Source organism: Phaseolus vulgaris, chromosome 5, assembly GCF_000499845.2.
Source record: "Phaseolus vulgaris cultivar G19833 chromosome 5, P. vulgaris v2.0, whole genome shotgun sequence".
NCBI classification, from domain to species: domain Eukaryota; kingdom Viridiplantae; phylum Streptophyta; class Magnoliopsida; order Fabales; family Fabaceae; genus Phaseolus; species Phaseolus vulgaris.
The window spans coordinates 1,356,228-1,380,027 of NC_023755.2; the positions used below are offsets into that span (position 1 = coordinate 1,356,228).

At 30.4% G+C, this 23,800-nt stretch overlaps 3 protein-coding genes across 3 annotated transcripts; 2 read left to right on the forward strand and 1 right to left on the reverse strand.

Annotated features, from left to right (window-relative positions):
- Window positions 1-1,005: 1,005 nt before the first annotated feature.
- Window positions 1,006-16,423, forward strand: LOC137836123 (uncharacterized). The gene is made up of 29 exons (XM_068644981.1): window positions 1,006-1,245; window positions 1,342-1,374; window positions 1,454-1,518; window positions 1,609-1,696; window positions 1,784-1,871; window positions 2,122-2,228; window positions 2,316-2,358; window positions 2,455-2,505; window positions 2,765-2,838; window positions 2,988-3,039; window positions 3,134-3,180; window positions 3,295-3,365; window positions 3,596-3,651; window positions 3,810-3,844; window positions 9,802-10,188; window positions 12,029-12,151; window positions 12,244-12,276; window positions 12,359-12,423; window positions 12,514-12,601; window positions 12,678-12,765; window positions 13,252-13,358; window positions 13,448-13,490; window positions 13,585-13,635; window positions 13,874-13,947; window positions 14,091-14,148; window positions 14,243-14,289; window positions 14,410-14,483; window positions 14,721-14,776; window positions 14,955-16,423. The coding sequence occupies exons 1-29, from the start codon at window positions 1,151-1,153 to the stop codon at window positions 15,048-15,050; spliced, it is 2,295 nt and encodes a 764-aa protein (XP_068501082.1). The 5' UTR covers window positions 1,006-1,150; the 3' UTR covers window positions 15,051-16,423.
- Window positions 7,038-10,047, forward strand: LOC137834704 (WD repeat-containing protein 55-like). The gene is made up of 12 exons (XM_068642848.1): window positions 7,038-7,132; window positions 7,223-7,258; window positions 7,337-7,401; window positions 7,705-7,792; window positions 7,872-7,944; window positions 8,367-8,473; window positions 8,562-8,604; window positions 8,701-8,751; window positions 9,119-9,192; window positions 9,320-9,371; window positions 9,468-9,517; window positions 9,659-10,047. Exons 1-12 carry the CDS (start codon window positions 7,038-7,040, stop codon window positions 9,789-9,791), a joined length of 867 nt encoding a protein of 288 aa, XP_068498949.1. The 3' UTR covers window positions 9,792-10,047.
- A 321-nt stretch (window positions 16,424-16,744) lies between the features above and the next one.
- On the reverse strand, window positions 16,745-22,167 carry LOC137834703 (cytochrome P450 78A5-like). Its single transcript, XM_068642847.1, has 7 exons — window positions 21,782-22,167; window positions 20,858-21,057; window positions 19,978-20,622; window positions 19,307-19,457; window positions 18,887-19,036; window positions 18,179-18,348; window positions 16,745-17,294 (listed from the first exon to the last, which is right to left on the reverse strand). Exons 1-7 carry the CDS (start codon window positions 22,044-22,046, stop codon window positions 17,187-17,189), a joined length of 1,689 nt encoding a protein of 562 aa, XP_068498948.1. The 5' UTR covers window positions 22,047-22,167; the 3' UTR covers window positions 16,745-17,186.
- Between the last annotated feature and the right edge of the window lie 1,633 nt (window positions 22,168-23,800).

Consider the following 23,800-nt stretch of genomic DNA (forward strand, 5'->3'; position numbering starts at 1 on the left):
GAACATGAAGCACATTTTTTAGAATTGTAGTTGGATATATATATTTGAACATCTCCTTGACCAACTATAGTTATTATGGTGAAATTTTTTTGCTTCTACGTGGAAAAGAAGTTAGGAAAAGGTGTCATATAATAAGTGACTCCATAGGGTAAAATCAAGTGGTGGGTCAAGATGTATTTGAGACATTAAATCTAAAAAACAATGGTAATTTACTAGAATATTTAAATGAACACATTCATGTGGATTTTTCCAATTTACTAAGGAGAGATTTGTTTCCATTTTCGATTTCAGTCATTACAAATATGTGAATTAAGACACAAAGAGGAAGAGGAAGAATGAATCTAGACAAAAACACACACAATGATGACTATTAAATAAAAATATAAATAGCTTATCTTATTTTGATTAAATAAAAGTATACTACTTAATATATAAACTTAAAAAATTAATTATCTGAATTTAAAATATTATTTAATTATTAAACAACAATTTATATTTTTAGCATTAAATTCATATTGAAGAAATAGAAAGTATGAGGGAGTTGAAATAAAATATATATATATATATATATTTGAAGAATTAAAGAAGGAGATGATAATATTACAAGAGTAAAAATATGAAGTAATTGTTTTAGTTAATGTAAATTAGTATATTTTAAAATCTGCGTGGACTCCGGTTCATATAGGGTTAGAAGATTATTTAAAACCAAAAAAAAAAGAGTAGAAAATACAAACTTATTTTTTATTAAAAAATAATAAAGTATTAAATTAATTTTTTATATTATTATAAAAAAGTGATAGTATTAATTTCATTATTGACTAAATTATTTTAATTCTGAAATATTAATTTTTTATATTTTCCTCAAAAAAATAAGTTTGGATATATTTTTCACTTGAGTTTAATGTGTTTTTTTTTAGAGAATCATCACCTATTTATAGATCTGGTTAGACTCAAACCATTCGGAAAACATTTAATAATATATAAATAAATTTTATGATGGTAAAATAAGAGTGATTATTGATCTGATCCGTTGTAATTGGATATGTTCATCCCTATGTACTTTGTGAAAGATAGATTCTTAAACTTTCCTTTGTGTACCTCTTCTTGAAAGGGGTGAATCTCAAGTTTCAAGTTTCTGAATAGGTGAAGTATGGAGATAAATTTGGGGAAAATTCCATTTGACGTTGATTTTCATCCGTCAGATAATCTTGTCGCCACGGCTCTAATTAACGGTGACATTCACCTGTATGTTCGTTCATACCTAACCAATTTTTTATTATTTATATTTTTTTTCATTCATGATAATTAATTATTATATTGAAATGGATATATGTGCTGCAGATACCGTTTTGGTCCTGACAGTGTCCCTGTGAGGTATATATTCTGAACCTTTTTGTTTTTGTGTGATTATTGCATGCAATTATTAATATTATTTTATTATTTATTATTTCAGGAAATGGAAGGTTCATGCACACACTGACTCTTGCAGGGCTGCTCGATTCCTTTGTTATGGACTTGGTAATGCAATTTATTTGATTTTGGATGTTGTGTATGATTTTTGATGATGAGTTTGAGTTTAAAATGTTTATTTTTATATTTGTCTTTTAGTGCTCTCCACAGCTTCTGCAGATTGTTCTATACTGGCTACGGATGTGGAGACCGGATCTAAGATTACTCGAATTGATAATGCCCATGAGTGAGTGAGTGAGAAAGTACATTTATTGCAATTTCAATTTCTTGTGATTTGCTTTTGAATTTTTATTTTGTTTTTGTTATCTTATAGATCTTCAGTAAATAGGACTGCAATAAATAGATTGATGAACTTGACAGAGTTTATCTTTGCCTCAGGAGATGATGAGGGTTTTATAAAGGTATTAATAATATTTTACATACATATTCACTCATTTCTATCATATCAAATCCATTTCACCACAATCCCTTTCTCACCATTCCTTATTTCAATACTCTACCATTGATTATTTTATTTCATACATGTATATTTTTAATGCTATTTTGTTTAAAAGTCACCCACTAAAGATATATAGTTGCAATATTGATCTTTTAGGGTTGTTGAAGGTGACTATTAGTATTTTCTCAATATCTTTCTCTTACTTGTTGTAGGTTTGGGATATCAGAACAGGTTCTTGTTGTAAATGTTTTAATGCCCATGATAATTACATTTCAGACATGACTTTTGCATCGGATAGAATGAAAATCTTGACAACAAGGTAGCAAATTCATGTAGCTCACATGTCTCAAAATATCAATGGTATAGTCTAACTTTTTATTTTTCATAAACTTTTTCCTTTTGTTAGTGGAGACGGGACTCTGTCTCTTTGCAATCTTCTAACAAATACAGTAAGTTAAATGTGCTTTTGTTTTCTGGTTCCTTTAAAAGCATTACTTCTCTATTTATTTCATGAATTTTAATCACCCTTCATGATTTTTTTAAAGGTGCAAACTCTAGTCGAATGGTATGAGTTGATGTCTATTGTTTTAATGAAGGTATCAAAGTGAAGGCCCATGAACTTGCAGTGAATTTTTATGCTTTTGTAGGAATTTTTTAAATATTTCTGGAATAAGTGTTACTAAAAAGGTATTTTAATGAATACATTTATGTTTGTATTGTTGCTCTTTGGGAGAATAGTTATGTCTTGCTTTTTAAAGCCTTTTTTTCTTATTTCTATCGTGACTCTTATAATTTGGCTAAATATTCTAAAATATCATATGACTAATGTTTACATCTTTTTCCTGGGGTGACTAGAATGGTGAGACATTTGTGTGCGGATCACGACGTGGAATCAGTTTGTATTCATGGAATTGCTTCAAAGATATTAGGTATATGATGTGGAATGTGTCAGAATTAGATTATCAAAATGTTGTTTTTGGAGGAGAGGCTGAGTGACATTAGTTTGATGTTTTCCTTAGCTTGAATTTCTTGTTATACATCTCCAACTAATGTTATAACTAATTGGTTTCAATTCCAGTGATGGTCGTATCTTCGTGAACACGACTGAACCTATTAATGCAATGTTGAAGGTGAATCACCAACATAACACAGATATTTCAGCTTCAGAGATTTTTTGTATCATTCTAAAGTTTTGTAATAAACTTTCTTTGATCTTATTTTTAGCTTGATGAAGATAGAATTATTACAGGATCAGAGAATGGGATTATCAAGTGAGTCTTTTGTTGTTGGAGAGCATTATACATCTTCTAAGAATTTTGCTTTAATCTATCTTTTATTTATTGTGTTCTTTGTTTCATTTATATTGGTGTTTTTTTTTTTTTCAGTTTGATCGGGATATTTCCCGACTTCATCCACCCAATAGCTGAACACTCAGGGTATCTTGTTGAGTGTCTTGGTAACATATAGTCTCTTCCACTCTTAGCATTTAATGTGATTTGTTCAGCTTGCATATGAAAAATATTGTTTTTTGTCCTTAGCATGGATTCGATAATTTTTGTTATGAGGTGATTTTGGGACTTCATCCATGATTTGTGTGTTTTCTCTCTCATTCTTTCGTGCTTGAGCATATGTTTTCATATTCCTAACTTGTTATAAGCTTCACTTAGATTTTTTGTGATATTGTAGCATTCTCTCATGATAGAAAGTTCCTTGGAAGCATCGCATATGATAAAAAGTTAAAGGTACTCCTTTGTTCCACTTTCTTAAGATTTATTGGAACCTTTTCCTCTTTTCATGTTTATACTAGGTTGTCATTATCGTGATTGTCGTAAACTCATCATTTGTTTTCTCCGACTTCATCACATTTTAATGAAGAAACCTCGATTATCCTTTTGTGCAGCTATGGGATTTGGATAGTATACTACCAGATACAAGAAACATATAACAACAACAACGATGTACACCTATGGGATTTGGATAGCATACTACAAGATACAAGAAACACACAACAATGATGAAATGGAACATTTTTTAATGTGTTGAGACGATCCTACTTTACAACGTGTTACATTTGGTTAATTTCCAAAGAGATCTATGTTTGTTCATATTTTTTTTTGCATTATTTTGCATCATAATGTTTGAACCTACCTACTTATATGTTTATTGTTAATCATTGTATTGTATACTTATATATGTTAATTCTACCTGGATTCTATACATTGATATGCATATGTGTTAATTTATTGATGAGTAATGTATTACACATATTGATGATGATTGCAGTATTGCACATATTGATTACTATCAGATATAAGAAAAACACAATGATGTGCAATTATGAGACGATCCAAAAGATGAAATAGTAGAAATTGCTTGGACGATGTTGTGGTTTCAAGGAATTTAAATTAAATAGTAAATAGATTAATTCCTATGTTGGAATTGAGTTATTAATGCTATGGCCTTACAAAAAGTTCAAAGATTAAAGCAAATAAATGTGTTTTTAAATCTAATTGTTAAATAAACTTCTTCAGTAAAGGATTGTGAATTAAATGAAGCTTGAAATGATAAATAAAGAATCAAACTTTCCTTCTTCTTTTTTTTGGGTCATTTCTCAGCAATAGCTACCTGAATGGAAACAAGCAACCTTCGGAAAAAAGAAAGTAAGTGATCATATAAAGAATTGGCAGTTTCTTCCTGCACCCCTACGTTTTTCTTCCTGCACCCCATAATGTAATGCAAAGACAAAAATATCCCTATTATTTTTAAAAAATTCCAAAATACACATAAGACCCACACTACTCTTTCTTCTTCCGGACAATGCAATTCGGTAATTTTACAGAATAGGAAATCCGCATTTATTTTTTTGCATTCCGGATTGGTGAATCCGGTAATCTTCTGGATTGGTGAATCCGGTAATCTTCCAGATTGGTGAATCCAGTAATCTTCCGGATTGGTGAATCCAGTAATCTTCCAGATCCATCAATCCATAACAAAAATTAGACTTCCGGATTCAGCAATCCAGAAATCAACAAGTTGCTTTTGAAACACCCTTTATTTGAAAAAGAACACGAATCACTCCCGGATTGATGAATCCGGTAACCTAAAAAACTCTAATTTTTTTAAATAAAAGGTGAAGATCAGTTTTGGAATTTACAAAATTGTGGGGGTGCAGGAAGAAGAAGCCTAAAGAATTTGGCGAAAATCATACTTATGTGTTGCTACTCAAAAACTAAGTTGTAATATAGTATTTAGGACTTTCATAGCATTCTAAGTGAGAAAATTTCCAATCTTTAAGCTTGAGAGATAATTACTCACTCTTAATGTATTTTATAAAAATTAGACTCTAGCAAATGAAGATATTTTAATAGAATGTATCATGTGCAAGATTTTTTTATAGTTTTGATAACATTTTTAGATGGGTTTGGTAAAACATGCCAATTGTATTCATTAATTTTAATATTTTGTTCATAAAGAAAAGTAGTTAGCCTTGGAAATCTCCAACTCGTTTATATTATTCACTGCTAACACTGATATACTTTGTTTTTTTTTTTTAATCTTAATTATTATTATCACTTTAGAAGAATTACAAGTGACACGAGTGAAGCTGATAATGGATAGCGTATAGTGATAGTAAACGAGATTTTTTATTACTAACTTATGAATCATATTGTATTAAAGGAACTGCTTTCAAAAAAGATAAATCACAGTTCATTCTGTTTTGAAAAAAAAAAACAGTTTCTAACACTTTAAACATGTCAATTGACGAAATTAGTAGTGTATGTGTATATCTGCAAATATCACAATTATGTCGTATTATGTAAGACAAGACATTATTCTTTATTTTTTATTAGTTTTAGTACCGGTCGGGACCGGACGAGCCAGTTTCGACCGAGAAACCGACAGCCTAAGTCAAATAATATTTACAGCGTAATAAATAGCAGTTACAAAAACATAATGATTAAAACTGATCAAACTGAAAGATGCACTTCCCTGACGTTAAGGAGCCACTACACGTCAGTTGCCGACTGATATTCAGCCCATAAAGGTAAAAGTCCACTGACCAATACTATAAATAGAACTCTCTTGAAGAAAGAGTAAGGTACGTTCTCATATCCTACCAAAATACACATGAATCATAACGCTGACTTGAACGTCGGGGTGCAATCGCAGATATCTCAACCAACGGAGCATCAATAACGAATGAAGAGAACTTGAAGAAACTCAAGGATCACCGACAGATCAACAATTGTGTTACCTGTCAAAGCACTACGTCTCATCCCCAACACAAGTATAATTAGCGCCCATCGTGGAGCCGAAGTAGTAGTTTTGACCTTCTGCAGCAAGTCAATACACCATGGTATCAACAAGGAATAATTGCTAGTATTATGTGCTTTAAATATTATTATTTTAAAAAGAAATTTTTATATAGGAAAACAGGTGTTTTTTTTCCTATACAAGATTTTAATATTTGCATTATTTAGCTATTTTTGAAGATGTAATTTCACGAAGCTTAAAAACATGTTTAGTAAAAGAAAACTAATATCCAATTTATATTAATTTATAGTCCAAACTCATATCATGTTGAATATAATAAGATTAGAAATTCTAAGTATCTATTTTATTCTAATTTTATCATAAGCATTAAGATAATTTTATCATACTCATGAGCATCTAGTAGAAAGTGGATGATTTTAATTCTAGTTTATGTATCTAATGCAAATTTAGGCAGAATCAGGGGTAAAACAAGTAGCAGGTAATTGGAAGGGTAAGAACATTGTAAATATTTATAACCCAAATTCGTACAATTTTTTAATGAATTATTTTTAATGGTGAGATAGATATGTATTATCATTTATGTATTAATGTATAAAAATACACTAAAAGAGAAGAAATATAATAGGGAAAATATACCAAAAAAATATTGACATAAAATACATTTTCCAGTTTTCATAGATATATCGATCTAAAAGCTCTTCCCTTATCAATTCTTTTCACAAAATCTGTCATCTGGATCTTCTTGAAAGAGGTAACTAAAGCTGAATTTTTGTTTTGTTTTTTCTTTAAACAATCTCAAATTTCACGTTTCTGAGATCCTATAATCTACTTTGCATTGGTAAATAGGTGAAGTATGAAGATGATTTTGGGAAAAGTTCCGTTTGACATTGATTTTCATCCGTCAAATAATCTTTTCGCCACGGCTTTAATTAACGGTGACCTTCACCTGTATGTTCATACCTACCCTTTTTTTTATTATTATTTTTTTTTGCATTCATATAATTAATTATTACATTGAATTGGATATATGTGGTGCAGATACCGTTTTAGTCTTGATGATAGTGTCCCTGTGAGGTATAAATTCTGAACTTTTTGTTTTTGTGTGATTGTTGCATGCAATTATTAATATTATTTTATTATTTATTCTTTCAGACAATTGGAAGTTCATGCACACGCCGACTCTAAGAGGGCTGCTCGATTCATCGATTGTGAACGTGGTAATGCAATTTATTTGATTTTGGATGTTGTGTATGATTTTTGATGATTTTTTTTTTATCAGCAATGAATAAATAAAATTAAAAGGGATACTTCAAGGTTATCCTAACCTATATACAGAATCAGAAGTGGACTTCCTGTATCATCCACAAAAGAAACTCTTCTTTATGATTGGGGCAGAACAATCATAAAGTGAGAAAAACATACCCAAAAATATAACTAACAAGTTAGCTCAAAACCATAAAGGGATGATTTTTGATGATGAGTTTGAGTTTAAAATGTTTATTGTTATATCTGTCTTTTAGTGCTCTTCACGGCTTCTTCAGATTGTTCTGTACTGGCTACTGATGTGGAGACCAGGTCTACAATCACTCATATTGATAATGTTCATGAGTGAGTAGATTTACTGCAATTACACACTTCTTGGGATTTGGTTTAGAATAATTTTTATTTGGTTTTTGTTCTCATATAGGGCTACAGTAAATAGATTGATAAACTTGACCCAGTCTACAGTTGTTTCACCAGATGATGTGGGTTTTATAAAGGTATATGAATTTTTGTGAGAATTCCTATGCATTAATAATATTTTACATAGATATTCGGTCATTTCTATCATTTCTGTGATATTGGATGGTAGCAATAATTGATAAATCTTATGATTACAGAAGTGAACAAGTTTAACTTCATGTAACAGAAGTAGAAATAGAGATTATCGAGAGGCTTTGAAAGAGAGAAATAGAATGAAAGAGAAAGAAAGCACTTGTCAGAGAGAAAAGCAAAACAAAGTTTTATTAATTAGTATTATTGACACGTCTAAACCCTAAACCCTAAACTCTGAACCCTGAACCCTAAACCGATCTTATACACAAGAGACAAGAGGTACAAAGAAAAAACGTACAAGAAGATTAAAGTTAACAAGGTCTATGTCTTTCTCTTACTTTTGTCTCTTTTCTCTTACTTTGTGTAGATTTGGGATATCAGAAAACGCTCTTGTTACAATTATTTTAATGCCCATGAAAATTACATTTCAGACATGACTTTTGCATCGGATGCAATGAAACTGTTGACAACAAGGTAGCAAATTCATATAGCTCATCTGCCTCAAAATATCAATAGAGTTAGTCTAAATTTTTATTTTCCATCAATTTTTTTCTTTTGTTAGTGAAGACAAGACTCTCTCTGTTTGCAATCTTCGAACAAATTCAGTAAGTTGAATGTGTTTTTGTTTTTTGGTTCCTTTTAAAGGATTACTTCTCTATTTATTTCATGAATTTTAACTGCTCTTCATAACTTTTTTAAAGGTGCAATCTCGATCTGAAATGTCTGGGTTGTTGTCTGTTGTTTTAATGAAGGTATCAAAGTCAAGACCCATGAACTTGCAGTGAATTTTTATACTTTTGTAAGAATTTTTTAAATATTTCTGGAATAAGTGTTATTAAAAAAGTATTTTAATGAATACATTTTATATGCTTGTATTCTTGTTTACTAGGAGAATAGTTTTGTCTTGCTTTTGAAAGCATTTTTTTCTTGTTTCTATCCTCACTTTTATAATTTGGCTAAATATCTTGAAGAAATTTAATTGTTATCAATTTATAATGTTAGTACAGCATATCCAACATGTTCGTATTCAATGTCTTTATTTGTATTGAATGTGTTTGACACTCAAATTCTAAAATGATCACATGACTGATGTTTACATCTTTTGACTGGGGTGACCAGAATGGTAGGAAATTTGTGTGCAGATTACAAAATGGAATCATTCTGTATTCATGGGGATGCTTCAAGAATTTTAGGTACATGACGTGGAATGTATCAGAATTAGATGATTAAAATGTTGTTTTTGGAGGAGAAGCTGAGTGACATTAGTTGGATTGTTATTCATCTTCAATTAATATTCTAACTAATTGGTTTCAATTGCAGTGACGCTGGTCTCTCCATGTACATGAACAACTCTATTGATACAATGTTGAAGGTGAATCAACAACATAACTTAGTTATTTCAGCTTCAGTATATTTTTATTTATCATTCTAAGATTTTGTAATAAACTTTCTTTGATCTTATTTTTAGCTTGATGAAAATATAATTATTACTGGAGGATCAGATAATGGGATTATCAAGTGAGTCTTTTGTTGTTGGAGTGAGCATTATACCTCTTCTTTGAATTTTACTTAAATTTTGTTTCTGTTTCATTTATATTGGTGTTATTTTATTTTTCCAGTTTGGTAGTCATCCAACCAATAGTTGACTCACAGTCACAGTCTGCTTCTGCTGGTTCCGTCGATTCTGATTCTGCTTCCGATCCCGTCCCAAGTTTTGGTTCCGCAGCTAACAATGAAGCTAACAAGGATAAAGAGAGTTCAAGGATGTTGCCGAACATTAGTAAAAGGGTGATTAATAGAAGGATTTTAACGGAGTCAATATACAAAGCTAAAAGAGGTAACAAAGATAAATCAGCTATGAAAGATATATCGGCTTCGGTTCTCGTTTTGGCCTCGGCTCTGGCTTCGGCTCTTACTTCGGCTCTCGTCTCTTCTACTCTCACCTCGGCTCTCACCTCGGCTCTTACCTCGTCTCTTGCCTCATCTCTCGCATCGGCTCTCACCTCGGCTCTGGCTTCGACTCGCACCATTCCCGCTTCGGCTCCCGATCTGGCTTCATGGATGTTGCAGAGAATTAATGAAAGGAGGGTTGATAAATGTAAAAGGGTGATGAATAGAAGGGTTTTAGTAGAGGCAATTGATAAAGCTATCAAAGCTAACTATAAAGCTAACAAAGATAAAGAGACTTCGTCATCGTCGTCTCAGAAATAGCTTAGCAGAGAAAAGAGATCCTCTTGAAAATAAGGATTTTTTTCTTTCTACAAGACATTTGATCTCGCATGATAAAGTTTTTATTACAAAACATTTATTAAATAAATTTTTAAAAAATAAAATATAATTAGTTATTATAATAATTAAATTATTAAAATAAAGTAAAAAATTAAAACACGCAAAGTAAAGTGAGAAATTGAATATACCGAGATTATTCCCCAGACACCTCGAATAGATGATGGTTACAGAACTTAAGATGCATGGTTATAGAGGTGATCAAATACAAGGGTATATTGATGATTATTACGAAGTGGACTTTAAGTCTAACTCAATCCCATAAAACTGGCTCATAAGGTTGAGGTTTGCATCCATTTATATACAATGAATTGTCCTTATCTCTAGTCGATGTGGGATCTCCAACAATGATTCATCTCTACTCTTTGTTTAATTTGGACCATACAACTTGGTTAATCATAATTGAGACAGATCATCAAAATCAGTAAACTCAAAGCAAACACCAATTTTTAGTGTTTTCAGCTATTTCTTCATTAGGTGAGTAGTCTATAGTTTTTCATCACTTAACCTTACCATCTTGTTTTGAATAGCTGTGAATTGATGGGTGTTCAGATTGTGTTCTTATCTTCTTGTTGGAGATCCCACATCGACTAGAGATTAGAGCCTTTTATTGTATATAAGTGGGTGCAAACCTCAACCCTATGAGCCAGTTTTATGGGGTTAAGTTAGGCTTAAAGTCCACTTCGTAACACTTCTCATAAAAAAAATCAGTTTCCTTTGTAGGCTCATTGAATTTCCATATCTTGATTCTGAAGTGGTTCTTGCTGTTGAAGCAGGGCAACATCCAAATACCTGACAAAGAACAACAATTTCAAGCCATGAATGAACTTAACAGACCCTTGTTTAATGTTATAATACAGCTTCATTGTCATTATAATAAAGTTCATTCTTTGTTGCACATAGCTCAGGAATGTGGGGATGGAAGAAATGCAAATGTCCTTCTAATATAATGATTCATGTTTCCCTCTATTATAATAGTTATTACATAATATTAATTTTTGTGATATTACTATGACTATTTGCTTGTGTTATGATGCTTGTTTATTTGTCCAACATAAATTTTTTTTGAAGATGGTGGAGAAGCATTGGAATTGAAGAAAATGGGATATTCCTTATTGAGGGAGGGAAGTGGAATATCTATAATCAATGTTCATACTTCAAAATTCTCAGCTCACAACAAAAAGTTTTATATACTTCAATCACCATATATATTTAAATTGATATTATTAATAATTGGAAATAATTTTTAATTCAAAATATGAAATGTATGGGATTAGTAAACAAAGTGATTTGCCTTTTTGATATTTAATTGAACTTAAAGAAAAATATTAATAAGTTATAACGATACATATACCTTTTAAAATAATTGAAAGGAAATATAATTTAATTATATCATATACAACTTTATTTTAAAAAATATATACAATATAAAATGTTACGAACTTATTTTATGCAAATTATTTATTAGTTAGCCAAAATTTTCTTTATTTTTTTAATTTATAAACAATATTCTTGTAGTATGTATTATTACATACAATAAGATTTTTCCTTGTTTTTGTAACAACCATTTTCCAATTATAAACCTCCTCTTTCCTTATTCATTCTGTTCACAAATTCTGCTATTCTTGTGTGGATCTTGGATCTTCTTAAAAAGGTAAAGTTGAATTTTTGTTTTGTTTTTTTTTAGACAATCTAAAGTTTAAGTTTCTGAGTTCCTATAATCTACTTTGTATTGCTAAATAGGTTAAGTATGGAAGAGATCAATTTTGTGGAAGAGATCAATTTGGAAGAAATTCCATTTGACGTTGATTTTCATCCGTCAGATAATCTGGTCGCCACGGCTCTAATTAACGGTGACATTCACCTGTATGTTCGTTCATACCTAACAAATTTTTTATTATTTATATCTTTTTCATTCATGATAATTAATTATTGAATTGAATATGTATGTGTTGCAGATACCGTTTTAGTCCTGATACTGTCCCTAAGAGGTGTAAATTCTGAACTTTTTGATTTTGTGAGATTGTTGTATGCAATTATTAATATTATTTTACTTTTTATTCTTTCTTTCAGGCAATTGAAAGTTAATGCACACAGAGATTCTTGCAGGGCTGTTCGATTCATCGATTGTGGGCGTGGTAATGCAGTTTATTTGATTTTGGATGTTGTGTATGATTTGAGATGATGAGTTTGAGTTTAAAATGCTTATCGTTATATTTGTGTTCTAGTGCTGTTGACGGCTTCTGCAGATTGCTCTATACAGGCTTCTGATGTGGAGACGGGAATTACGATTACTCGTACTGATAATGCTCATGAGTGAGTAAATTTACTGCAACTACACATTTCTTCTGATTTGCTTTAGAATTTTTATTTGGTTTCTGTTGCCATATAGGAGATATACTACGTCTCCAGCAATAAATAGATTGATAAACTTGACTGAGTTTACAGTTGCCTCAGGAGATGATGATGGTTTTATAAAGGTATTAATAATATTTTACATACATATTCACTCATTTCTATCATATTCACTACAATCCCTTCCTCACAATTCCTTATTTCAATATTTAACCATTGATTATTTTATTTCTTACATCTATATTTTTAATTTTATTTTTAATGCTATTCTGTTTAAAAGTCACTCATTATTTGAAGATAGTTGCAATATTGATTTTTTAGAGATTACTATAAGAAAATCATTCAATAAAAATCAATATATTAATTGATATAGTAACCAAATTAAAAACATTTTAAAGACTATAAAAATTATTAATTTTTAAATTAGTTTCTATTATTGATAAATAGTTTCTAAATTGGTATCTAATTTACTACTAAATTTAGAATCTAAATAATTAGTGGTTAAAACCTTGGTAACTAATTAGATACCAATTTAAAAAATGATTTTTTTTAATGATTCTTGAAAGTCGACTATTAGTATTTTCTCAATATCTTTCTCTTACTTGTTGTAGGTTTGGGATATCAGAACACGCTCTTGTTGCAATAATTTTTATGCCCATGAAAAATACATTTCAGACATGACTTTTGCATCAGATGCAATGAAACTGTTGTCAACAAGGTAACAAATTCATGTAGTTCACCTGCCTTAAAATATCAATGGATATAGTCTAAATTTTTATTTTCCATCATTTTTTTTTCTTTTGTTAGTGGAGGTGGGACTGTGTGTGTTTGCAATCTTCGAACCAGTACAGTAAGTTGAATGTGTTTTTGTTTTCTAGTTCCTTTTAAAGCATTACTTCTCTTTATTTATTTTATGAATTTTAACCTTCATGATTCATTGAAAGGTGCAAGATCTAGCCGAATGTTATGAGTTGTCGTCTGTTGTTTTAATGCAGGTATTAAAGTTAAGGGCATGAACTTGCAGTCAATTTTTATGCTTTTTTAAATATTTATGGAATAAGTGTTATTAAAAAAGTATTTTTAATGAATACATTTTATGTTTGTATTCTTGCTAATAGTTTTATCTTGCTTTTCAAAACATTTTTTCTTATTTCCATCAACACTCTTATAATTTGGCTAAACATTCTAAAATGATGATATGACTGATGTTTACTTTTTTGACTGGGTGATCAGAATGGTAGGAAAGTTATGTGCGGATCATCACGTGGAATCTTTCAGTATTTATGGGAATGCTTCAAAGATAGTAGGTATATGATGTGGAATGTGTCAGAATTAGAGGATCAAAATGTTGTATTTGGAGGAGAGGCTGAGTGATATTAGTTGGATGTTTTCCTTAGCTTGAATTTCTTCATATACATCTCCAACTAATGTTATAACTAATTGGTTTCAGTTCCACTGCTGGTCGTACCTGGGAGGAAATGAACCACCCTGTTCATGCAATGTTGAAGGTGAATCAACAACATAACACAGATATTTCAGCTTCAGTATATTTTAATATCATTCTAAGGTTTTGTAATCAACTTTCTTTGATCTTATTCTTAGCTTGATGAAGATACAATTATTACTGGATCAGAGAATGGGATTATCAAGTCAGTCTTTGGTTGTTGGAGAACATTATACCTCTTTTATGAATACTGCTTCAATCTATCTTTTATTTGTTGTGTTCTTTGTTTCATTTATATTAGTGTTTATTTTTATTTTTTTTTCAGTTTGGTCGGGATATTTCCCAACTTCGTAGTCCACCCAATAGCTGAACACTCAGGGTATCTGGTTGAGTGTCTTGGTAACATATAGTCTCTTCCACTCTTAACATTTAATGTGATTTGTTCAGCTTGCATATGAAAAATATTGTTTTATGTCCTTAGCATGAATTCGATAATTTTTATTGTGATGTGATTTTGTGACTTCATTCATGATTTTTGATTTTTGTGTTTTCTCCCCTATTCTTTCGTGTTTGAGCATATGTTTTCATGTTCTTGACTTGTTATAAGCTTTACTTAGAATTTTTGTGGTATTGTAGCATTCTCTCATGATAGAAAGTTCCTTGGAAGTATCGCATATGATAAAAGGTTAAAGGTACTTTTTGTTCTACTTTCTTAATATTATATTTACTATAACTTTTTCCTCTTTTCTTGTTTATACTAGGTTGTCATTATCGTGATTGTCATAAATCTGTTCTTTGTTTTCACCAACTTCATTACATTTTAATAAAGAAATTAATAGTCTGAACATTCTTGATTATTCTTTTGTGCAGCTATGGGATTTGGATAGTATACTACCAGTTAAAAGATTCATACAACGATGTACACAAGAATTTGTCAGTGAAAATCATGCAGTAAACCCACCCTAGAGCATATAAATGAAATCCTAATCCAACATAAATATAGTTTTTCTTAAGATACTACAATAACAGTTTGTTACAGTGTTGACAACAACAAAGAAATTTCATCTAAAATGAGAATGAGAAAATGTAACTTAATATATTGGATGCATTCTTAATATTGAAATATTTTAAAAAAAAAATTTGCAACTTGATTTAATTTTATTGATAACAAATTAAATTTTCCCAAAAGTAGATGACTTAAAGAACAAGTAGTGAGTGACCATGTAAATATTTTTTTATTTTCAATTATCATAATACTTTAAATTTAAGTTGTGCATTGATCCCTTCCTTTAGTTGTTCAGTTTTCTAAAATTGAATTAAATAAATAGTTTAATTTAGTTTTTCATAAAAAGTATTGCATTCTTTTATATTCAGTTTAATTAATTATTTGTAATCCAAATGACTTTGATTTGCTCACGTCTAAAATAAAGAGTAAAAATAAATCCATTAGTAAAGAACTTCTCAAATTCTAGCAGAATCCAATGCAACTCTTTAATTATGGAATAAAGAAAGTTGACCTAAGCCATTGACTTTTCATAAAAGAATTAATCATAAAAAATACCAAAGAAAGATATTTTTCTTTGGGAATTTTATTAAAATAGATTTATCTCATTCATTCTATTACTCTACATTAAATTATATATGTATTATTATCACAATGAATTGTTTTTAAAAAAATTGAACCATCACATTGAATTATTTTAGAAAAAATTAGGATCACGTTGAATTTAAAAAAAAAAAATCTGACTTCAAATTGAACTTTTTAAATAAAATTGTGATGACATTAATTTTTTTAAGAGATGAAATTTATTTTTCAGCTATAATATATGATATAGGGACTAAAAAGCCTTGCATAAATAAGGAATTCACAATTATTTAGACAAGATAGATTATTGACGTACCTAAGACTCCTACTTTTTCTTTATGCATTAAGTCAAAGATTCCTCTAACAAGTTGCAAATAGCAGCATAACTAAATCTACAAAATGAAAGGAGCTATGGTAGTCACAAATTCACCAAAACATCATATATGCTAGATTTTGAAGCTACATCACTGAGATGAAATGGCAGATAGTGCAGTATCCTCTGTTTTGGAACTGCTGTACCAACTTTTAAGAGAAGAAGGAAGTTTGTTGAAGGGCCTTGGAAATGATTTTTCAGACATCAAACAGGAGTTAGAGAGCATCAAAGCCTTCCTAAAGGATGCAGATAGAAGAGCTGGAGATCATGAAGGAGTAAAAACATGGGTGATATTTGTTTCCAATTTACTAAGGAGAGATTTGTTTCCATTTTCGATTTCAGTCATTACAAATATTTGCAACTAAGACACAAATAGGAAGAATGAATGTAGACAATGATGACTATGAAGAATATGTATATATCAAATTGCTCCTAAAGCAATTTCCAATTTGTTTCGTTTTAGGCTCTTAAAATTCTACAGAACAGCAAATACAAAATATTACACTAAAATATTCAACACCTTTTTTATCTGCCATACTATTTTCTCTTTGTAACCATTCACGCCCTGCAATGCAATTGAGTTTTTAACTGACACAAAAGCACAATCTCCAAACCAATATCCAAACACATAACATAGCATTATCATTCCAATATCAGTATATAAATAAACTATAAAGCATAATAGTGAATATGCTCTCAGGCTAAACAAGAGGGTCCACATATATTTTGATAGCTAACTCTCCAAGTACAGTTTACTTTGACTGAATACAAGAACAAACTTCCTTCAGAAGTAAAAAAGTTGATGACATCAGAAGTGATCCACATCCAGAGATGGGGAAGGAAAACCAGGCTCCAAAGAAACAACAGACCCAAAGTGCTTAAAACACCAAAAACAGGAGTGTCAAGGCCTGAAGCCAACAACACTAGGGCAATGTTTAAAAACAGGGAGGAAAAAAACTTGAGGTAAGAAACTCAGGTTAGATTCATCCTCCCAAAGACCATAATGAGCCAGAGAGCTTCCCCATTCATCTTGGAAAAAGGAGTGTAGTGAAACTAAAAAGGAAAGGTCCAGATATTTTTGGTGTCCTTGACTTAAGTAACAACACCAAGTTTATCTACATAGTATGTTTGTGCTTCTTTTCTTTCACTGGTCCCTTCTCACGAATAATATCTGTGAACTGGGATGACGCTGGAGAAGATTATCTTTCAAAGTTGTGTTTGAGTCATCATCTAAGCCTGAGCTAAGCCGTATCTGCATTCAAAACTAACATCAGTTACAGAACAATTGAAAAAGTTATATATTAGGTACAAATCATGCACTATAGCCATGGAATCATAACTCAGAAAATACTTTTATTTGTTGGAGATCTTGTTGGAGATCTCACATAAGTAACGATAGGTATGTAAGTAAAAGCAATCATCACCATACAAACTGATCTTATGAAATTGAGTTAGGTTCAAACCCAAATTAATAAAATATCAAAATCTATTCTAACTACTCTTATTGGACATATACATATTGAGTTATCCACTATTATTATTATTATTATTATTATTATTGGACTACGTTCACATGTCTTGTCCTGAAAACTTTGTATTTGAGATGTTTAATCCTCAACATAAAAGGTGTTAGACACTTTACATCAATTAGATATAATATAGGGAGTGGATAAATATAGAGGGCAACCTACAAAACTAATTTTTTGATGTTAAGGCAGGCTCAAACAGACAAACTCACAAATTTTAAGAGAATTAGTATATATCAGCCTACTAAAATCTATTCATTTTTCTGCACGTGCTACCATTGCTCACCATTTACCTTGGAACACCATCACAATCAACTTGCTTTAGTGTTACAAGTTAGATGATAAAGCAAAACATACATCTTACAAGCTAAATACACCAACTCTTTGTGTGCATCATAAAGTGTGCAACCACACTTTGCATTCATTCAGTTACTTTCTCTATTTCTCACTTTTCAATACATTATGTGTTGTTTGTTTCCTTTGCTGAATTGACAAGTACTTAATATTTGACCTTGTGTAATTTTATGATTTAGAGTTGTGTTCCCATCTTTCTCTCATTACATACATTACATAGGTAGCAAGAGCAAAAGCACTGATTAACGAGACAAACCTCATATTTATTTAGCAATGATGCCAACACGGAGGCAACAAGTTGGATGATAAATTTCTGTCCAATGCAGGCACGTGCACCAGATCCAAAAGGCAGGAATGCTGCATTTTCATTTGGATCATTTAGTACATATGAACTGAATCCTGTACTAGAAAGGTCTTCAGCAGAACCTGAGTTCAATATCAAAAGATTAGCAATAGATGTGTAACAAATATTTCTCCCTTACCACCTATAGAGAACATACAAAGAATTTTTTGAATATGAAGGTTTAATATCAGAATAACCACACTAGCAATTTTCAATCCCAAATGGACAGAATTTTTTTTTTCTCTTATTGACATGGCCAAATTGAATGGGTGGAGGAGGAATGGCAAGGGTGTGAGATGACAATGAGATGAAGCTAGAAATGTTAGGATCCAATTGCAACGTACAGAATTTGAGTCTGTGGAAGTGTTGTAATGCAGGTTGTGTGCTTCATACCCTAATGATATTATTAGACAATCAACCCCTCAACTCTGCATATCATGGACATTTCTAACTACTATCTGTACAAGATCCTTAGAAGGAACAGTCAATTCTTTTGTTACAAAATATTTACGAAAATACAATTCTCACAGTTCTGTTTCTTTTTCCATTGTTTCCCTTGTTTTATCTATGATTCTTGATTATCGAAATCCGAGACTGTTTTTGAAGTATGAAGGCTCATACCTGATTTATTTGTAACAGTTGAGAGAAATCGGTAAGGATTGAAATGACTTGCATCACTCCCCCAACTAAACTTATCCTTCTGTACCAATTCAACAGGTACAACCAATACAGCTCCAGCAGGTATGGTTACACCAGTTGCAAAGCTCAAGTCTGAGATAAGGAAGAACAGCAATGAATACAAATACCAATAGGAATACAGATAGAATCCTCAAATATATTTTAAGCCATTAAGAGTAATTAAAAATTAATTATTTCCAAACATTGCTCATACATCGTACTTGTGTTGCATAAATTACCACAATCTTCCGTTCAAACTAGCCCTAATTGATGATTTTGTACATGAAAAACTATGCTTTAAAAAATTATTTCATATAATGCTCTGTAAAGTAAACTATGCTTGCTTGAGAAGCAACATCTCACCATGTTTCAAAGAGCACCTCTGCAGCATGGAGCCAGTGGGCAGAAGGCGTGCAGATTCATAAATTGTAGCCAATAACAAAGGCATCCTATAAACATTTTCGTGCTCAAATTTTGATGGGTTTCTTCCTACTATGCTGATCTCCGAATAAACCTGCAAAAGCAAGTGAAATAAGTACCACGTGCATTCAATCAAATAAAAAAAAACAGAATTTGATAGTGAAAATCATGCAGTAAACCCACCCTAGAGCATATAAATGAAATCCTATTCCAACAGAAATATAGTTCTTATGAAGAAGATACTACAATAACAGTTCGTTACAGTGTTGACAACAATAAAGAAATTTCATCTAAAATGAGAGTGAGAAAATGTAACTTATGTCATGACAAGAGCAGATGCATAAAGCAGACAGAGCCACTGGCAAGGGTTAAATAAGAGGTATAGAGCAAGTGCATTTTCCTAACAAAGAATGTCTATTCTAGAGGATAAAAAATATTCAAACTATTCAAACAAATTCACCTTAACTAGCCCTCCTCTTATTAAGCAGATTGTAAATCTACATCATGATTTAACAATATTCATTATAGGAATTAGAATTTTGGTTTTCAGCATTGGAGAACAAACAAAAGTAAAATTATTCTCAGAATTGGATACAGAACAGACAAAATGAAACCTTATCCTGTATTTCCATATGCATGACAAGCCTAGTCAATACATCCGTGATTAGAACAGATGTAGTTTGACATCCATGAAATATCATGCGCATGACATTCCCACAAGGTTCTTCTTTACCATCTTGATGATCCTTGAGATCTCGAAAGAAATAGTAATCTTGGAACTCATCGTCAGAAGAGCATTGTGCACCAACTTCTGACTTCATTTCTTTATTAGAACTTTCATTATGTACATCTTGCTCAGTATGGCCATATAGTTTACAGCCTTTTCTGCAATGTTGAAGAATGTCTTGAGTTAAGCATTTCAACTTTGTGCATAAGCATTGGTACCTCCAAAATTCCTGTCTCCAGAAAGGAGTAACATTATAGGACGCCCAAAAGCAAGCATCTTTCGCGATCGTCATGAACAGTTCCTCATACATTGCAGCCTTCGGCGAGGCCAAGAAGCCATCTCCAAAGAACGTGACTCCCATTATAGTGAAAGCGATATGTTGAGAAACCAACCTGGAATCAATACCTCCTTTCTTTTTTATGTTTTCTATTTTATCTGTGATAAAGTCTGCAACCTTCAGAGGAATCATATCACCATTCTTCAGCAATCTTTCATTTAATTCTGTTGCAAATAATTCCCTTCTCTTTTGCACCTAAGGAAAATTTAAATTACATTCCAAATTGCTAGAATCAGAATTAGAACATCATACAAAAAAAATGTCAGGATCTGTAATTTCTGCAGACAACATTTAAAATGATGCATAATGAAAATATACAAACAAAAGAGTAGTTTGATCAGAACTAATAAGAAGGTCTCAAAACTGAATGAATCCCAGCATTTTAAGATTGAGTAGCAAGTTACATAATTCACCATAGATCACATGTCACCTTTTCAAATGAAGGGGCAAAGAGGCTTGATTGCCCAAAGGCTAGATGAAACAGTTTTCCTGTGTAAGGCAACTTATCCTCAGCTTTTATAAGCATCTCTTGGATTAACACTGGATCCCTTACGGACACCAAAAGCTGAGTAGGACCCAACCACAGTTTAACAATAGGACCATACTTTTTATGGGATTCTGACAACACATCTGAAAATCAAAAGGGTAAGTACACAATTAGCTTATAAATTTACATCCAGCCATAATATTAATCATTACTCGGAGCAAACAGCACATCATTACAAGCAAAACTGCAAAAGAACCTGAGTTTGACATTACTACACAAAATCCCTTTAATATACATTCTAGAATAAAACCCCACTGAGCAAAATAAAGAAGTAAGAAACTGGTTATTTCTGAAAATAACCACATAATTAGCTAATCCACAGGGCAGGAATATAAAAGAAAAAAACAGAAATCAAAATCCCATATCACAAAACCCCATATTATATTAACCAATAACTAGTAAAATCCAGATTAATAGCCAAACCCAAAATCCACTTCACTAAAACCAAAAAGACTGGTCCTTTCTAATAATAACCACATATTCAACTAATCAAGGCATCACAGGTAAAAACCCATATCACGTTCAAATAATCCACAGGAAAAAGGGATAATAAAACAACAATCAGCTTACGATTTCACAGCCAGTGAAAGAAAGGGGTGTTAGATTCCAGACAAATAATACCTTTTGAATAAATTTCTACTTTAAAAAAAATCATGATTAAGTTAAAGGTAAAAAAATCATGATTAAGCTAAAGTTTAAAAAAAAAAATCAGATTCTAGAGAAGTGAATAGGAAAAAGCTTCTAAAAAGTAGTTTATGGATCATTCTCAACAGCAAAAAAGAAAAGAAATGATCACAAAGAACCCACCAGTGAAGGTGAAATTTGGGCGCGAAAAGAGCTTGCAGCCGCCAAAAAAAGAGGAAGAGGGAGGCCCGGGAATGGTTCTAGCCTTGCGCCATAACCCAAAGAGGCTAAAGAGTCTTCTGAGCAAAAGGGTGGTGACAACAACAAGAGAAAGCCATAGAAACGCGTTGAGTTCTCGCGTGGCGAAGTCCCTGAGAAGCTCAGAGGAGTGTAGGGAATGAAGAAGACCCAACAGAGAGAAGCTGTTGTTGGTGCTTTGGTTCTCCATTTTCTGAATGAAAGAAAAGAGAAAGAAAAATTGGTTTTGTTATGAACTTTGAATGTTGACCATCACAGTGTTGGTTCTTAATGGAACCTGAGTTTACTCTTAATTCAGTTCTACATTATTCAAATTTTCTACTCAAATTGAGGTTTATGTATCAAAGAATAATGAGTTTTAGAAATAAGATTTTTAATTTTTAAGATTTTCTAGAATTTGTTTGATTAGTAAAAATGTCTGAAATTCTCAAATACTGAATTTAAAAAAAATTAACTAGAAGTGATTTTTTATAATATTATTTATATTAAATATTCTTGTTTCATCAAACATGAAAGAATACATGATTTTCTTCCTATAATTTTACAAATATATGCAATTTGGATTCTTATAAAAAATTATTTATATATTTTTTTAAAATTAACCAATTTTAGCTTATTATTAATATGTTTTTCAAATTCTAATATTGAATGGTTATGTGTGTGTCAACTATAAAGTTATCTATCTATGTTGTTAGATGATATATTATGCTACATTAATTTTTATAAGAATTAAAATTACAAGTTAATAAAATTATACAAATAAATAATTAGATTAACAGATAAATAAAAATTAGATAATATGAGATTCTAATACATTTATTAGTTAAAAAGTGTCACTATATTTTACAAGAAAATAAAAAAAGAATAATGATTACATAAAAAATAATAGAATGTAATTTCAAAATATAATTAAGAAAAAACAAAAAATATAAAAATTTGCATAGCAAAATAAAGAATTTCATTGTTACATATATTCTATTAGAAATTTAAACATTTTAAAGGTAAAATTATATATTCACAAATTATTTTTAAGAATCACCATTTAAATAGGTTGTTGTGTTATCTTAAATTACAAATTTATAAAATTAATTCTTATCTTGTATTATGGATATTAACATAGGTATTTTTGCATTTTTGGTGTTATTTGATAAAAAAAATTGTTATTATTATAATAATTATCCCAATAAGAAAACACTTATGAAAACATTTAATAATTATAAAAATGTAAATAATCATGTGCATCAAAATAAATTAATAAAAATATTTTTTTTTCATTTTATATATTAATTTAGAATGCTTAATTTAGGATAATAGTTTTTTCTTTGAATGTAAAGACTTGAGAAAGTTGGAAGGGCACGTGTGTGTGAAAAGAAGCCATTTTGGATTTTGGTTTCGTGATGTAATGGACAACCCACAGGATAAGTATTGACTTTTTTTTAATGGATAAATATTTTAAATAATTACTAATATTACATTAAATTAATTCTAAAATATATAGAGGTGGTAAAATAATGAATAATATTTTAAATAATTACTAATATTAGATTAAATTAATTCTAAAATATATAATTAGGTGGTTAAAAAAAGTCAAGGTATATTTTAGGCATTGTAAATAGGATTAGACTTGTTGAATTGACATAAATTGATGGGTTGGCTTTGTATTTTTCAAAAGTTTTTCAAAAGTGTGAGTCCTCTTTATCTAACTTACCTAACTAGTGAGTTAATGTCAATGCACAATAAACTAGTTTGTTACTCTATTTTTATTAAATTTAAATTTAAACTAAAAATAGTAATTTAAAAAGATTATTTTTTTATTATATTATATAAGAATATAAGTATGAATTATTAATTATAATGAAAAAATTTAATATGTAAAGATATATGTAAACAACACTTCTCTATACTATATGTAAGATTTTTCTCTCTCTCATCAGTATTGTCAAA

Bases quoted from the DNA above. Each gene is read 5' to 3' on its own strand.
- LOC137836123 (XM_068644981.1), top strand. From the start codon at position 1,151: ATGGAGATAAATTTGGGGAAAATTCCATTTGACGTTGATTTTCATCCG. The intron at 2,359-2,454 runs GTAAGTTAAATG...ATTTTTTTAAAG, and splicing joins GCAATCTTCTAACAAATACA to GTGCAAACTCTAGTCGAATG. The intron at 3,181-3,294 runs GTGAGTCTTTTG...TTTTTTTTTCAG, and splicing joins TCAGAGAATGGGATTATCAA to TTTGATCGGGATATTTCCCG.
- LOC137834704 (XM_068642848.1), top strand. From the start codon at position 7,038: ATGAAGATGATTTTGGGAAAAGTTCCGTTTGACATTGATTTTCATCCG. The intron at 7,402-7,704 runs GTAATGCAATTT...TCTGTCTTTTAG, and splicing joins ATTCATCGATTGTGAACGTG to TGCTCTTCACGGCTTCTTCA. The intron at 9,193-9,319 runs GTACATGACGTG...TTTCAATTGCAG, and splicing joins GGATGCTTCAAGAATTTTAG to TGACGCTGGTCTCTCCATGT.
- LOC137834703 (XM_068642847.1), bottom strand. From the start codon at position 22,046: ATGGAGAACCAAAGCACCAACAACAGCTTCTCTCTGTTGGGTCTTCTT. The intron at 19,458-19,977 runs GTTTCATTTTGT...TTGCTTTTGCAG, and splicing joins ATATGGAAATACAGGATAAG to GTTTATTCGGAGATCAGCAT. The intron at 19,037-19,306 runs GTGAGATGTTGC...TCCTTATCTCAG, and splicing joins GAGGTGCTCTTTGAAACATG to ACTTGAGCTTTGCAACTGGT.